The 17,178-nt window shown below is 31.6% G+C and overlaps 1 protein-coding gene across 1 annotated transcript in view; it reads left to right on the top strand.

Annotated features, from left to right (window-relative positions):
- The window catches only part of LOC129216958 (ras-related protein Rab-32-like), a 36,649-nt gene that overhangs the window by 6,912 nt on the left and 12,559 nt on the right, over window positions 1-17,178 (top strand). Inside the window, exons 4-8 of the mRNA XM_054851181.1 lie at window positions 230-286; window positions 379-411; window positions 3,845-3,872; window positions 7,056-7,130; window positions 13,131-13,239. Coding sequence (XP_054707156.1) covers window positions 230-286; window positions 379-411; window positions 3,845-3,872; window positions 7,056-7,130; window positions 13,131-13,239 — 302 coding nt within the window. The remainder of the gene's footprint in view (window positions 1-229; window positions 287-378; window positions 412-3,844; window positions 3,873-7,055; window positions 7,131-13,130; window positions 13,240-17,178) is intronic.

Raw genomic sequence — 17,178 nt, 5'->3', positions numbered from 1 at the left:
ATTACAGACCCAGGCAACACCGGGTATTTTCGCTATTGATTCATAAACTAATGTGAGATTATTTTTTTTAATTAATAAATTTATTAATGTCACTTATTTGTTTTTAAATATTTATACGTACCATGAGATATTAATCCTTTCTTTTTTCGTTAATATGCAACAAAATTGTAATTTGTAATGCATTTATGTTTAATATTTATTTGTAATTTAATATTTGTTTAAATTGTAGGGACATAGCTGGACATGAAAGATTTGGCTACATGACTGGTACCTACTATAGGCATTCGTATGTAAATTTATTTGTTGTTAATACTACGTTATTTGCTCTGAAAATATCTTGTAGTAGAAACATATAATTTTGTTTTCCTCTGATTTTAGGCAAGCGGCAATCATTGTTTTTGATTTGGTTAGGTGAGTAACAATCTGCTAGTAATTGAGGCGTTGACACAGGAAAGGGAAAAAGGCACAAATATCAAATTTTTTTAGGAAATATAAAAACTATTCAAAGCTTCTATAAAATGTTTATTGATGACAAATATACTGTAAAATTTTTCCTAAGTATAGTTGAATTCTGCCAGCATATAATTTCCACAGGGTTCGTACTTCCTTTTTAAAAAAAACCCCTCAAGAAACCCTTAATTTCATCAAGTTAAGGTCCCTAAAAAACCCTTAAATGTCCTTTTCTGAAAATGTCTTCATTTTTTAAAAACTATGCCATGTGCCGTCCCCTTTTTCTTATTTTTTCTTCCCCCCCCCCCCTCAAGTCTTCATCCTCCTTGATATCTGCCGAAAACGTATGTTCGGGAGACATGCCAACGACATCAAGCACATATTCCACCAAAAATTGCATACCTTGTTTGAGATTTCAATCTTTTTGCATCTTGAAAATATTGCAATCTTTTTAAATGTTAGATGGTTTTTATATCATATGATACTTTATATATGTTTATTTTAAGCATTATTTCAATAATAATTTTATTTGTGAAATTTATTTTAGAAAAAATGCAAAAGACAATTTTAAAAAATGTGGTCCAACTCCCGCAGTCTCGTATTGGATTGAAACTTGGTTACCATTTTATGTATTTAAGAAAGCATTCAAAATATTTCTGGTGAATCTCTAATGGTTTAGGTTAGGCTTTACAGCCTGTAAAAATTATTGGAATTTCATGATTAAATGAAACAATTTCAAGTTTTTTTTTGATCCTGATATAGTATGATGAATTTTTTCAAACCAAATTATGAGTTCTAATTCAAGGAAAAAGGATGATCAATTAAATATTTATTTTCAATTCTTGCTGTGAAAAGTATATTCTACTACATAAGGAAAACTTAGGTTTTTTTACTCTGCTGTAAATTTTTACTTTACAAACAAACCTAATTAAAAAATTTAGGTTCTCATTTTCAATATCTCATCACATTTTTTGTTAAAAAAAGATTTTTTTCTCCAAAAAATGTAAAACATTGATATTATTGAGTTATGCAGCCAAGATTGAACTCTGGCTCCATCAACCCCTTTATTCGAGGACTCGGGAGTTAAAAATTGCTGCCTCTCTTTCAGAATTTAAATTCATATAGAAATAAACAAACTTGTGAGAAATGGTACAATATAGCAAATTTGTACAAAATGGGATTTTAGTAACAATAACAAATTTAAAGCAATAATAATGAAACCATAGTTTAAATATCTTGAAGAAAAGAGATTTTTGTTATTTTCCTTTAATTTACCTCTCACTCCAATAATGTATGTTAAAAAATGATGCTTTAATACTTTAATATGCAACAAATATCTTCTACAGCTATCCCCACTTTCCTGATCTTTTTTTAAAACTGAAATTTGAGAAATAAATACTATGCTTTAAGAACAATACATGCCATGTACTGTATTGGTTACTACCCAATCATTTCAAGCAAAATTAATAGGGGAACAAATTCGTATTACCTTTGAAACTGGTTAATTAGCCATTTTTTGTTGAACTTTGGAATGCCATGAACTCCTAGGGTTATTTTGATCTCATCCCTTTTCTGTTTGATTTTAAGGATTCTTTTTCTTTTGGATTTCCTCCTTTTTACTCTCTGACCATTCTCATCCCTGTGATGTATGAAATTTTAAAATTTTATTCACGGATAATGGAACATCTGAGTCAATTGTGCCTCTCCCTGTTTTTTGGAAGCATTTGTGTATGTGTATATAAAGGGTGTCCCAAAATTAAGGCAAGATTTGAATTTGGCGCCATTTTTGCAATAAATTGTGGGCAATCTTGAAAAAAGAACAATTTGGCAGCTGAGGGTCTAGGGTTATTACAAATGGAGCGTTTTCGATTCTAAACTAATGAAAACGCATTATATAATGCGTTTTTATTATCGAACAATTTTTTGAAAAATAATGAAAGTTTGGGCGGGTCAAGCAGTTTACTGTTATTGGCGCTCGATATCGCAATTAGGTAAGGCGCTGGTGGTTGTGGGATTGTTGACATAGACATTTGACTTCAAATAACCCCATAGGAAGAAGTCTAATGATGTAGAATCACACGATCTAGGGTACAATTCGTATCACCGAAACGAGAGAGTACACGAACAGGAAATTCCTCATGCAGTGATTGAATTGTTTCGCTGGCTGTATAATAGCATAACACTCCATTTTTACTAACCCTAAACTCCCAGCTGTCAAATTGTTCTTTTTCCGTGGCTGCCAACAGTTTACAGCAAAAATTGTGGCAAATTCAAATCTTGCGTTAATTTTGGGACACCCTTTATAATATATGTATCAAATACTTTGAGCCCCCCCCCCCCCCCCTTCCCGGAAAACTTTTAAATGGTGTACCTAAAGTTATCTAATCATTTCTGATGATTCCTTAAAAGTCTTTGTGAGTCTTAAAAGGTCCTTAATTTTCACTTTTAAAAATGACTATGAATCCTGTTTCATAAATTTAAAGACTTAGATACATCTACTATTTGAAAGAAGAGAACAAGATGAAACCATTTTTGACTTATTCCCTTTTCCATGTCAATGCCTCAACTGTTACAATTTATAATTAGTTTGAAAGTTTTAACACATTGTGGACAGTTCAAATATGAATAGGCATTCCATGATGAAACACATATGAAAATATTTGAAACCTTCAAAACTAGTAAAAAGTTCGCAAAAATTATAAGACTTAGCATGGGAATAACCAATGTACAAAGTACAATGTTTCTCGTGAATGGTCATTTGAATAAACAAAAAAAAAAAAAAAAAAGATTCTTTTGACTTATTCGTAATGGATTAATAAACTTCAAAAATGATAGTTAATGATAATCAACTGTGGTGTATTTTCAGTTTAAACAGTGAAGTATTAAAAATCAAGATATATATTTATTAAATTAAAGACTGTTATCTTCACACAATCTGAACTTGTCTTAGTTAGTTCAGATTGCATGAAGAATCTTAGAATTTTCCAGATCTTAGAATTTCACAAATGTGTGTGAAAAGCTTTTTAAATATACTAATGTTAATCTTCAACTCTTCCAAGTACAAGAAACTCACTTTTGTTTTGACGTTACAAAAATCTATGTTTATCATTTGAGGTTTTATTTGATAAGAATTCTGTAATACATTTAAGTGACTTGAAAAATGTAGTGTACATGATGTTCATTTGTTTTATTAACAAATTTCAGTTTATGTAGCAATTCATATTGGTTAATTTACACTTTAGACATCATTTTTGCATTTCTCCTTCATCATTTTGCTTTTGTAAAAGTATCTCCCTAACTTTATTTTAATGCAAGTAAATATTGTCCTTTTTTTTTTTCTTTTTTTTTTTTTCAAACTATTGATGACTGTTTTTTTTTTTTTTTTTTTTTTTAGAATTGCTACCCTTGAATCAGTGATAAAGGTAATATTTTCTTGATTTCTGCATGTACATATTAATTGCAATTTGCCAGTAAACTTTGGATTATCCTTGCAATAAAATGATGTGGCAATTATGTAGGTAATTCGCAAAAATAGTTTAAAAGGGACACAAATCAATACAAAATGCTTTTAAACCCATGTAATTAATTATAACTTAGACATAAAGTTGTGATTTCATTATAAATGTTTGTAAATTTGTACAAAAAAAGTGTTGCTCAATTGTTTTTTCATTTTGAAATCTCATCCTCTTTGTTTATGATTGAAGTTTCTAAACAGCATATTTCCTCAAAAGGGAGAAGAGAGAAAAATACTTCTATTCAAATGTGATCTGAAGTAGCCAAAACGGCTAATACAACCCAAATTCAAAATGATAGAATACTTTTATTTTTTGAGGTAAAAGCTTAATCTAACAAAATATAAGAACAAAGTAGGTATTTAAATGAATGTACCACCTTTCTTAGACACTAAAGGGTATGTGACACTTCAAATAAACTTAATAAAAAATTATCTTTGATAGAATTATCCAAATGTTTATAGGGATGATGTTTTACATTGAGTCAAAAAAATAGAATGTTAAAATTAAAATTTGAAAAACATTTTTAAACAGAACAATATCAATATTCTGTAGCTTTATTTTTTGCGAGAATCACATCTTTAATTCTTTCAGATTTAAATTCCACCAGCTGTTTACATTCAAATCTATTGATACTGTTTCCATACCCTCTTCAATGGGGCAATGAGTTCAGCTTTGTTAACGGGCTCTAGGTCTTGAACCTTTTTCTTTAGATTTGACGATGCCACAAATTTTGAATGGTATTGAGATCGATAGAGTTGCTTGGTTAGTTTAATACCAAAATCTTTCTTTCTGCTTTAAATCTGTGAGTCGATTTAGAGATTTAATACAGTAAAACCTCGTTAAGTCGTCACTCAAGGGACCAAAAATCTTTGACCACTTATGCGGAGTGACTACTTATGTGGAGTGGGAAATTAAGGAAGAAAAAAAACCTTACAAATATTTATGAATAGCAGTAGAATTCTGTGAGAAAAACAATAGCTTATATAATCAATGTCTATAAATTAGTGGAAATTTTAAAAAGGAGGAAAAATACTAATGACAGTTACTTTGTTTTATTTTCTCTTATTTATACATTACTTAGTAACAACAACTTATTTTAATGTAGCAACTTATTTTAGTGTAGTGTACATTAATACAATCCTTCAATGTTGACTGATGGAGTTGTTGCTTACAGAAAAGAACTATCTCTTCTAACATACATCAAGCTTTAAATTTTGTGTTTGTTGTTCCTTGTGAATGGATGTTAAATACTGACCAACTTTCTCCAGGTATTAAATTTTGTCTGTCTTGCTGGAAGGAGTTTGATTCATATTCTCGGTACTTGGCAGAGTCACAGCAAGAAGTATGCTTTGAATGACCAGAACCGATGATCGAGATTTCAAGGAAAAATGACTATCAAACAGCCTCTCAACTAAGTCCGACACTATTTTCTAAGATCCGATAAGGAAAAGGAATTTTAGAAAACAATTTTTGAGTGACTAGTTAAGTGGGTGAAATTAAATTTGGTGACCAGTAAAGGAGGATCATTTTACATTACTATGAATGAGACCTTGTCGGGACCAAAGAAAAATGACCACTTAAACGGAGTGAGCACTTAACCGGTTGACTACTTATTGAGGTTTCACTGTACAAAGCAGAATCTTGGTGAAAAATAAATGTCACTGAATGTGTCCCTGCTGTGCCTCAGAAGAGAGTATTATACTGTAATCGAGTATATCTTGATAAACAGCTGAATAACCATTGTTTTAAGATACATACAATTGTCCAGTTCCAGCAACTCTCATTGCCTCCCCATACCATAAAGGATGTCTCAATTTGAGAGAAGATCTTACACAAGTTTTCTCATGCGCTTCGCTATTCTAATGCCAAACCCAAACACCTCTTTCTTCAACAGATATTTCAAATAAAGATTCATCACAGAATAAAATACTTTCTCAGACTTGTTGCCCTTAAATGAGCTTCTCTTTGCTCCATTAGAGTTGGGGACGTGGCAACCCTGGAGTCTACACAATGCCGGAAAAAAATTTTATGTGCAAGACAAATTATCTCTCAGGATCTTTAGGAAAATTCAGTATAACATGGCTTCTCAAAAATTCTTATTGTGAAAGAATTAATTGGCAAGGTTCTGAAAGAATTAGTTTTTTAGCCGACTTGAGGACCAGAGTATGACAGACACTGACTATAAGTGCATCAAATTCTCCAAAGTTGTAGCAACCCATATTGAACTTGAGTTAGACTCAGTGTGCAACCTTTAATTTATGTTGATATTATTTGTAGATTAAAAAGTACACTTTTTCTTACCTTAAATCTAAAGATGTCATATGAATATTGCATAACAATTGAAAGCATTAATGAACAAAAGTTTCCTTTTGCATTTATATTTGAAGTTTGAACCTTAAAAATGAAATTTTATTTCAAGATTTTTTTTTTTTTTTTGCAGAACAAAAATGCATTATTTTTATTATTTTAATTTGGAGTAGTTATAGCTCTACATAAGACTGAATAAAATATAATTGTCATTTAAAAAATTTCAGATTTCTTTTCTTTGAGTTACTATAACCTTTATAACTGACTTTACTTGGAGTTCTTATCTTTATATAGTCCCATTGTAGGTCTTAGATGATTCAGTCTATTTCTTTCTCTTTTTTAATGAAATGAATCTTTGCTAGCTTATTTTACAATGTATAGAAATATTTTGTATATAGACCTTTAACTGTCATATGTTAACTACTTCTGAAACTGTTAAGTATATTAATCATAATTGACTTTTGCAACTTTCAATATCTTTTATCACTAATCTAAAAAGTTTGATACTTTTTTTTTTTTCGTTTTTGAAGATGAAGTGGGGAAAATTTATAATTGAGCAAGTGTAACCCCCGCAAATTTTGTAATTAATGTCAACATTAGTTGTGTCTGTGTCATTGATTCTCCTTTTTAAAAATGTAAAAATGAGCTGTCCATACAACAAATTATAGTTGGTAGTTATTGTAACAATTTGTTTGTTGTTTTATCTATGTAATATTTACTACCTTGTTTATTATTCATTGAAACTTATTTTGCAATTTAAAAAGGTTTTAATCTTGCTTTTAGTGGCATAAGGATCTTAAAGAAAAAGTTGTAACATCTAATGGTTTGCCTCTTCCTGTGATATTGCTTGCTAATAAGGTAATTATTTTTATTTTAAGTTTGAAATCATCTTCATTTTTACTATATGGTGAAAGATATCTTTCAAGATAACTTATGTATAAAACATGGGCAAATGAAAATGTAACTGCATATATCAATTTATCATTCTTACACACTACTCTAATGTTTTCACATGGAGACTTAAAAGAAACCAATCCCAAAACAGTGTTCTAGTATGGCTGCCAAGCTCTGCAGATTTTCTGTAGAACTGCAAAGTTTGATCAGTTAGGGGTTGCCACAAATGAATTTTATTGCAAAAACGAAGTTGTTGCTTTAGAATATTCACTAACATGCTATGTTTGTAATTTTAATTCTGTATATGTTATAAAACAAGTGTCGTTAGTTTTATTGTGGGATATTTCGTCATTCACCTATAAATGTCTAACAGGTTAACAGTAAGGAGCACAGGAATGTTTGGGAATGGTTCAAGACTCAAGCAGATTATTCATCCCAATAAATATCTGGTTTCATCAAATTTGACTGTTAGTGGAGCCTGGATCTGATAAAAGAACCATGTAGGAATGAGCCTCTTTCAGTCTGCTGTCTATACTTGGAGATTCTATGTTTTAGTTCATCATTGCTGCACATATAAAATGCCTGCACTTTCACTTTGTGTCATAGTTTGGCTCAATCAGACATTTCTAATAGTACGAAGAGAGCTTATCAGCAAGTTATAAACTTTTGTGCAGTGGAATTCTTTTCATGATAAAAATCAGATGTAAGTGAAAAAAAGGTGTTTGATATTCTGTGTGAAAAACTAAAAATTTGTTGAAATAACTTCCTAAAAATATTCATTACTTTGCGTATCACCACTGAGATGTTATAGAAACATGACCTCAACAGAAAAGAAAAATTTAGAGGTCAGAAAACTGTGTATTCCAGTGCTTTAGAATGCACCAATCAGAAGTGCTCTCAAGAACTAAGAGGATAAACTTATCAGATATCCTCTCGCAGCCAAAAAAAGATAAGCGAAACATAAGTCCTCCTCAAAACCACCTGGCATGGCACCCCAAAGCTCCCCGGGCCTACCGTTTGCTTGTTTCATCAGTTTTAGATGTCCAGGATGATTCTGAAAATTGGGATATCAAGTCCACAGTGTTACATTGAAAATCCAGGGTCCTCCGTATCTACCACTTAGGTTTTTCCTAGTTTAATTAGGCCTTCAGAGCAGGGCAGTTTCGCCAATTGCCCCTGTAGAACCCATCAATCATAAGAGTGCCGTGAAGCATGAAAATACCGGCACACAATACTATGTACATCATACAAGTCAACATAATAATTCTAAGAACAGGGATCAAAGTCACCCTATATTTCCTATATACCCTATATTTTTACAAGTTTAAAAAAACATCCTATATTTCCTGTAAATCTTATATTTAAAGGATCCTATATTTTTGGTACCCAAAGAACTACTTTCCAAATTTCAAGATTTTTTTCAATAATCCTACTGTAACTCGTGATGTTCTGTTTTGCAGTGATATTCCCATCAATTTTTCTGAGGGTATACTCTCAGTAATCCATTATGCACAATATGTGTATGCAATCATATACATAATATGTCATAATATGAAAATTTTTGAAGCTTGAGGGTATACGCTATATGTCCAAAAAATGTTCGAGAATATACAGTGTATATGGAGTATACCCTATGGGAACACCCCTGCTGTTTTGACTTGTTGACACACATGGTTGACATTGAGTACCTGTGTACTCCAATGAGCAGCATAAATGTACTGATGGTTAAGATTTTCATAAGAATACGGCAGACAACCCCATTAATAAATATTGGGTTTTTGTATTCACACACAAAAATGGAAATATAAAACTGTGTATCCTCATTTGACATGATTTTCAAAGGCTGTTCTAACCTTTTCCCGTGGCCAAGCTTCCGTAAAAAGAGGTATTTCCATGAACAAGAGAATTGTAATAAAACAAATAAAGAACCAAACGTCAGTTTGGACATAGTAGTTACTCTGGTAGTAATAAAAAAATTGGTAAAAGATAATGCAGAAATTTTTGATGTAAATAAATTAATGAATTTTATTATAAAACAGCACATTCATGGAAAACAAAAAAAGAATGTCAGAAAAAAATGAATAATAATAATAATAATAACTTCCTAATTTTCCCAATATAAAAAATTTGGTTTTGTAACAATTTTTCTTGGCAGAAACAATGCTCAGTTGAGACAGTGAGAAGCAAAGGGATGTAAGTGGCAAAAATAAAAATTTGGAGATAAGCAGTGCAAATAGTAGGGGAACCTCTCCTCTGTCTTGGGGCAAGAAATATTACTAATAGCCCTGGTAGGTGCTGCTGTACAGCATGAAAAAAATTTAGAAAAAAAATTCAATGAAAGTCTACCTAGGATGTTATCTTTAATTGCGTTTTACTCAAAACTGAAGAATGTCCACTTACATTCCTTTGCTTCTCACTGCTTCAATTACAGTTTGTGTATGAAAAACCTCCTATTCAATTTATTTAATTAAACGCCTTGTAGGTGGTGCCATAGCTGTCTATTTTACTTGAATGAGTTGAAAATCTAATCATTTGCATATCACAGCATTTTCTTATTGTTGTGTAAATTTCAAGTTTGTAGCAAAACGCTTTCTTGGTGTTGCAATTTCAATGATCAGTAGTGTGTGTTTTAATTTTTAAAAAGTTTTGCCTCAAATAAATTTTAAAACTAAAAAACTTTAAAATAAATATAGTTTTGTTTTTGTTTTTTTTTTAATTCTAAAGACTTTTTATAAGCTTGGTTCACACTAAAAAGTAAGTAAAAGGATTGCTTGATTACTACTCAAAACTGGCAGTTAATCTTAATATCTTTGTATTCAGGTTAATTCTAAAGCAGCCAGTAAAATTTAATTAAAAATTGATAGAAGAAGAAATAGGAGGGGGTATAATAAAAGCTTTTTTATTTGTACAAAGCTGTATGTAGCCTGTTTCTTCTCCCAAATTTTTAATTTAAATTTTATTGGCTGCTTTAGAAATAACCTAAATATAAAGGTATTAAAATTCCTGCAATTTTTGTGTATTGTAATCAATCAATCAATCATACAGTGAAACCTGTATGAGTTGACCGCTTGTGGTGCATTACTCTAGTGGTCAACTTAAACAGGTGGTCAACTTATAGAGGTTGAATTATATGATATAGATCTAATCCTGTGCCTGAAAATAGCGGTCAACTTAGACAGGTGGTCAACTTACAAGAGTGGTCAACTTTATAGGTTTTACTGTATTTTATATCATACCTTTTAGTGCAAACCAAGCTTATAGAAATAATTTTCAGAATTTAAAAGAAAAAAAATCATATTATTATGATATTAGCTTATGTCATACAAGATAAGCAAAAACGTTTTATTTGTAGGTGTACATATTTTCATCAACTTCAGTTTCTTCTACACTCATAAACTTATAAGTTTTCTAATGTTCTAAACAGTAATATAAGACTTCGTAACATGTCATTGAGTTACACATTTTTTGTATACAGAATTAACTCTGAGATAGGTAGTATCGAAACTCTTGTCTACTTTATGATTTTTTGAAAGAAGTTTAGAGAAATGTGTGAAAAAAAAATGAATAATGGAGTTAATACAGTGAACAAGAACTTGCCTTAAGATAGTTCTGAAAGGGTACTCTAATGATCTTGAAGTGTATAATAGAAAAAGACTCATGTACTGGAAAGCACAACGGAGGGATCTTGCAAGTTACACAGTAAAGTTTTGGTAAAGTTGTTCTTGAATTCTTTGAATCAGGGCCGTAATTTCAGTGATCAGTGGGTTGATCAATCAAGATCAATTTACACCCCCTCCCCTTCCTGAATTTTAGAGACATAATGTAGGTATGCATGTTTGTATGAATTTTTGCTGCTTTTTTTTTCCTGTAAAATGTATTGAATACAGTCAACTCCCGCTACAACGCAATTCAACTTACACGAAATGTCTATGACACGAGTTTTTTTACAAGGAATGAATTTTAGAGCTACAGTGTTTTTCTCCCATGCAACATAAAAATATTTAGAAAAGAATCGTGATTCTAGTGTCGACTTCGTTATTGATTACTAAATATTTCATTCGTGAATGTACTTTCATCCTTTTAGCATCACTGACTACGCAAGTTCCCACACACTGCACTAGTCTAAATATTGCTTTGTTAGTGTGTATAACCGTCCTCATTTTTCAATTATTTATTCTAAATATTAAAAGATTATGAAATATTGTGGCACCTATTTAGGCACGCTGTTTCATCTAAAGTTTGACAATTTAAGAAAAGGTAAAGATTATTGATATGCTTTAGCAACTAGAAAGTGGGTCCAAGGTAGCACGACAATTAGATATGAGTGAATCTTTCATACCTACAAGTCAAGAGAAGGCAATCTGTATAAGACCAGAACTTAGTTTCAATATGAAGCTTGCAGAGTAGTGTCTAAGCAAAATGTAAACAGTATGAAATTAGAATCTGCTCTTGTGATATGGATTATACAGTCAAAGGGGGATAATGCCATAGATGGAAACGTTGTAAAAGCTACGGTATTTAAAAATATATATTAGAATAACGATCAGACTGCGCAGCACAAATCATCATCTTCAATTTTTTAGTTATAAATGTAACTATAATTGTATCTAATATACAATACTATTATCGTGCATCACTTTCTTCTTACTATACTATAGTATGATAACAGGGGCGGATTCAGGGGAAGGTCAAAGGGTCCACTGACCCCCCTCTGTAACAAGACTTTTATTATGTGATTACGATTACTTCCATTTTTTAGTTCCAAAAATGTAGCGGAAATAAGGGGGCTTTTTTTTTCCCCCTTGGTTCTGTAAAGAATTTCTTCTTTGTGCATCGAAACTCAAAGGATTGACTGGGTTCATTTACTGGGCTATTGCTGTTTTGAGATTTTTGTTTCTTTTCAAAATAACAATCATTTCAAATGAGTTAAACGTTTTTTTTCAGAGCACCCCCTTCCACCTGAAACCAATGGGTTTGCTTGTGTCTTGTTTATGCATTTCCAACTATTTTGTAACTGTAATCTCATCTGTTCAAAGCTTACGGAAACATGACCAGCCGGTCTGCCGAACGTAATATGACTTTTGATGAAAATTTGAAAGAATATGATCCATAGCGTCGGCTAAGCAATTGGAAAATTAGAAAAGGTTTTGATCTCATTTGGGGGGGGGGTGCTCCATCACCCTTGGAGGGAAGGCTTAATTGATACTTTTTATGTAGGAGCTATAGCGCTGGCCATTGAGACTTGACCCCCCCCCCTTAAAAAAATGTCTGAATCTGCCACTGTATGGTACATACTGTACGTACCGTATTGCTTTATTTTATGTCTCTCTCTCCCATTGATCATTGATTTTGTGCATCGTAGCAGTATTTTATGTTGAATTATGCAACTTTTTCTAAAAATACGATGAAAATTCAGCTTTTTATGTAAGAAACAGTAATATATAGTTCAAAAATGGTCTGAAATAATTTAAAAGGTGTTAAAAACTGTCTGAAGTACTTGGGTATGTTAATAAAAAAAATCATAAACACTACCTCTTTCCACAACATGAAATTTCGACTTATGCGAGGAGTCTTGGAATGCATCCCTCGCGTAAGTCGGGATCCAACTGTACAACCTTTTGTCCCCCCCCTAAAAATTTTTGAAATTTGACAGGGTTGCTTTGAATGTGAGTTGTTGCAATACATCTACCTGTGTCTCTAGAGAGTGGTGAATATTCCTGCGTGCCCTGGAAAGTTCTTGTTGTCATGATCTGTATTTGTACTTGATTGCTCATTTTTCTAAGCAAAAGCAGTGTTTCTAAAAGACTTGCCCAGTATAAAAGAATAAAAATAAACAGTTTTAAAAAAGTTTTCAAAAAACTTCAAATTCTATTATTTATCTTCAACATAATCAAAAAAAAGATATATGTATAATTTGTCATGTATCCATAAATTTATCTTCTAATCAAGTCATTTCTTTTATAGTGTGATGTTCATGGTGTTACAATTCCGTGTGATTATTTGAAACAGTTTTGTAAGCAGAACAACATACTTGCATGGTTTTTTTCATCAGCCAAAGAAAACATCAATATTGGTAAGTCCTCTATTTTGATTTATTATAACTGAAAGTTAAAATGTTTCAGCATTTCATTTATAATTTTAGAATTTAAATTTATGCATATTTCACACCAAGCAAATTATTTTTACTGCCGTTTTCATATATTCAGGGGTCAGTGCAATCCCCTGGTCACTTTTTTTCAAAAGAAGTATTTTACATTTAACATTGATCACGCACACCTATCAAAGAATATATTCTTCTTTCCTATCAGAACCTGTTGGATCATTTCCTGCTAATGCCCAACTTTCTGTGAATAATCCTATGATTGTATGTGTAATACATACATGAGTCAACCCATACAGGTTCGACGTATGGGTGCGCTCGACCACATTTAATTTTTTTGAAACTCATATCCCTAAAAGCTGCATATGAAAGGCGTTTAAAAGCACTTTTTATTTTTCTCTAAACTAGACCCCTTTGATTTTTTAGAGGTCATCAAAAGTGATTTTTGTAGTCAAAAATGGGACTTTTAGACCTTTGCATTTTGTCCAAAATCTATTTGAATTACATTTATGGCAGTTAATTTTACGCTTTGATGTTAAAGTGAATAAGATGATAGTCTTACATGCCGAGTAAGGAGGCTATAGCTTGATAATTAAAATAATGGCAACAGGTTAAATTTCAAGGTCAAATGAAAAAACTTTGCTCATTTCAAAGGGGGATAACTTGCGTCGGGGACGGAAACACAAAATGAAATACGGCAAAAACTAATCACTGGAAACATGCTAATAAGAATATGTAACTGTTGTGTGTTTTTTTTTTACCCTTTATAGAATACAGCTCCTCAAAAATCGGAAAAATGACATTTTTAGACCCCTGTAAACCAAAAAGGGATGGAATTAAAAATAAAATTTCTTGGCCTATTGAATATTCCTTTCAAGTACTATAAATGTTATATATATTGTTTTGTGTATTTGGTTTGTAAAAAAGATACAGGTCTTTGAAATTGAGCAATTTTGCTACGTAATTCACTCTAAAACAGAAATAAAAAGTGTGAAAACTTCATTGTACTTTCTTAAATTACGTATATTGTGTTCTATATAATATATTATACTGAAAAAACATATTGTAAGTATAAAAATAATAAATCCTATCCCATCTGCAAGCACTGTCCCCATTTACAACTCACCCCGGATCATTTTTTTATAATTGTCAGGCGATTATTTGCTCCCTCCTCCAACTTGGAGCACCACCAATTGAAATCCTGTACAGCCATCGGGCTCCAGAATTAGCTGATTTTGTTATCAAGACTTTTGGAGACATCTAAACCTTTCGCACTCAACACGTCATTAGACACAACAACAACAACAAAAAAAATAATTATTTTAATTTCATAACTTAGAAATATTTGAACAAGAATGAGTAGTTCATACTTGATTGACAGCTTAAGTGACTAATTTATAGACTCTACTGATAAACTACACACACAAATTTTCAATACATACAAACATACTCTCTGTACATTATCATATACAAATTGCCTTAAACGTATGCAAAAACAATATTAAACAAAATTTAAATTTCAAAGAGTTTGTTTTTTTATTTCTTGTTTAAGTGTAGTTTTGAAAAAAAAACGAACTTACCTAGTAGTCCTATAGTTGTAATGCCTCAAGTATATGACATATTAGAATGCTTTACTAAGGCACCTTCAAAATTTGATAATTTGAAACTGTACCAGGACCAAAACAATGACAGGGGTTCTAAATTTAGTGATCAGGACAAGCTATGTAATAACCTTTTTGACAATGATGGGCATTTTCTTTTGATAGTCTTTTTAGTAACACTCTATTTTTCATACTTATTGCTATGGGACAATAATTTTATTGTGATAATATTTAAATAGGGTGCCATAAAGCATTGATTAGGTGTTGTATTGGGAATTTTATTTGCAGAGTCAAACCTTTCTTGCAGCATATTTCCAGCTAGTTTAATATAGGGTAGACCGGAGCACATTTATGCCGATTTTTTTCAATGAGTTTTCTAATTTTTATGTTTTAACTTAGGAAATTTGCATTAGGAACATTGCGGTTTTATGAAGCAGTTACTAGAGTTAAAATTGGTATATTCAGTTGTTGCTCAGCTTGTGTTTTTAACTGTTGAAAAAAATATTTTTGAGTCCAAATCAGTTGCGTAAACTTGCCCCGACACAGGGCACGTTTACGCATATTTATTTTCACACCTAATGTGGCTCTGTCAGTGTTTTGAACATGTCGTCTTACCATCGCTAAAATAAAGCAAAATTTACAGACTGAATAGTGTATTAAGTTGAAGCTAAGGGGGTATGAAGACAGCACTATATGATTGTAAGCTGTAAGACACGAATGTGTAACTTGATTAAAAATTAAATGGTAATTTTCAAAACTAAATAGCCGGAAAATACTTAAAATGTTTGAGACAGTTAGGAGCAAAAAAAGTGTCTGGGATACAATTAAGAAACAGTAAAAACAATCACAAAGGTGCTGCGACGTTTAACGCTTAAACTTGCCCCTTCGCCAAGTTTGTTGGATTTATTTTTAACATGCAAAAAAATTTAATAACATTTCTGTTCATACAAATACAATTCTCAAAAAAGTATGAAATTCTGCTAATTTTTATATATTTGTTTTTTTTTTAACTAATTATTATTTATTCACAATAAGCTTCAAAACGTTCAACACAAAATTTACTCAACTTGGTAAAAAACAGATTATTCTTTCTGCATGCTGGACCGAAGCTGGACAAATGCTTAATAACTTGTGAGAATATTTGCTAGGGAGTAGCATCAATCTGTTATAACTGTTGACTCTCCACTTATAATTCGCTTTGAAAAAAGGGCACTGCGTAAACATACCCCATTCGTAAACATGCCCCAATCTACCCTACTGAGTACTCACAAGGATACATGTAATGTTTAGTAGCAAAAATGCAGAAGGTGTACATTTCTGTAGGAATTAAAATGTGATTTCTAGTGATTCTTTGCAAACTAGTCTTAGTAGCATCAATTCTTTTTACGGTTCCTCTGATTCCGTTACATTGTCCATTACCATGTGATATTGTATAGAAATGCCATTCAACTCTCAAGTTGACATCCTTTTCGTGATTACATAAATTAACAATTTTTTTCTATTTTTGTTGTGTATTTGATTTAAGTACTTCAGTACGCTACATGCTGTGTCACCACCAGATCTATACTACTACTGTGTGAGTTCATTTTCTTAAAGCTACATTGAAGCCAGAAATGAAAAACCCACTTTTTTTTCCCCTTTCAACTATGTAAATAATGTTTTTGCATATGTTAAGGCAAGTTACATAAGTTAATGTACTGAGAATATGTTTGTATTTGTGTGTGTAGATTATCAGTCTAGTCTATAAATTAAGTACTTAAGCTGTCAATCAAGTATGAACTACAGTCGACTTGCGCTACAACATGATTCGACCTAGCGAAATGGCTATAACGCGAGTTTTTCTCGAGTAATGAATTTTAGGGCTAACGCCAATTCCTCATCTGCAATACGAAGAATGTTTTCGGAAGGAAGTATTAATTTCGTTATTGGGTCTTAAATATTGATTTCGTGAATATATTTTATCCCTATAGCGTCACTGATTGCAGAAGTTCCCTGCACCATACAAGTCCATGAATCCCTTTATTAGTGCATCAAGTAACCACTCGGCGTTTTTCTTTTTTCTTTCCAAATATTAAAGTTGGTGAAATAAAATGGCACCTTAGTCCACTGTTTCATTTAAAGTTTAAAGCTGCTTGAACAACCAAAAAGTACGTCGACGGTAGCACAGCATTAAATATAAGTGATGTACGTGCCATGTAGTTTTATTTTATGTCTTTCCCTGCCATTGATCATTTATTTTGTGCATCTTAACAGTTTTTTTATGTTGAATGAAGCAACTTTTTTATTTTTTAAGTTCAGTAAAAGTACAGTT

The sequence above is a fragment of the Uloborus diversus genome, chromosome 2 (assembly GCF_026930045.1).
Source record: "Uloborus diversus isolate 005 chromosome 2, Udiv.v.3.1, whole genome shotgun sequence".
Taxonomy (NCBI): domain Eukaryota; kingdom Metazoa; phylum Arthropoda; class Arachnida; order Araneae; family Uloboridae; genus Uloborus; species Uloborus diversus.
Note: the sequence above shows the minus strand (reverse complement) of the source record. Positions and strands in the feature narration are given on the sequence as shown.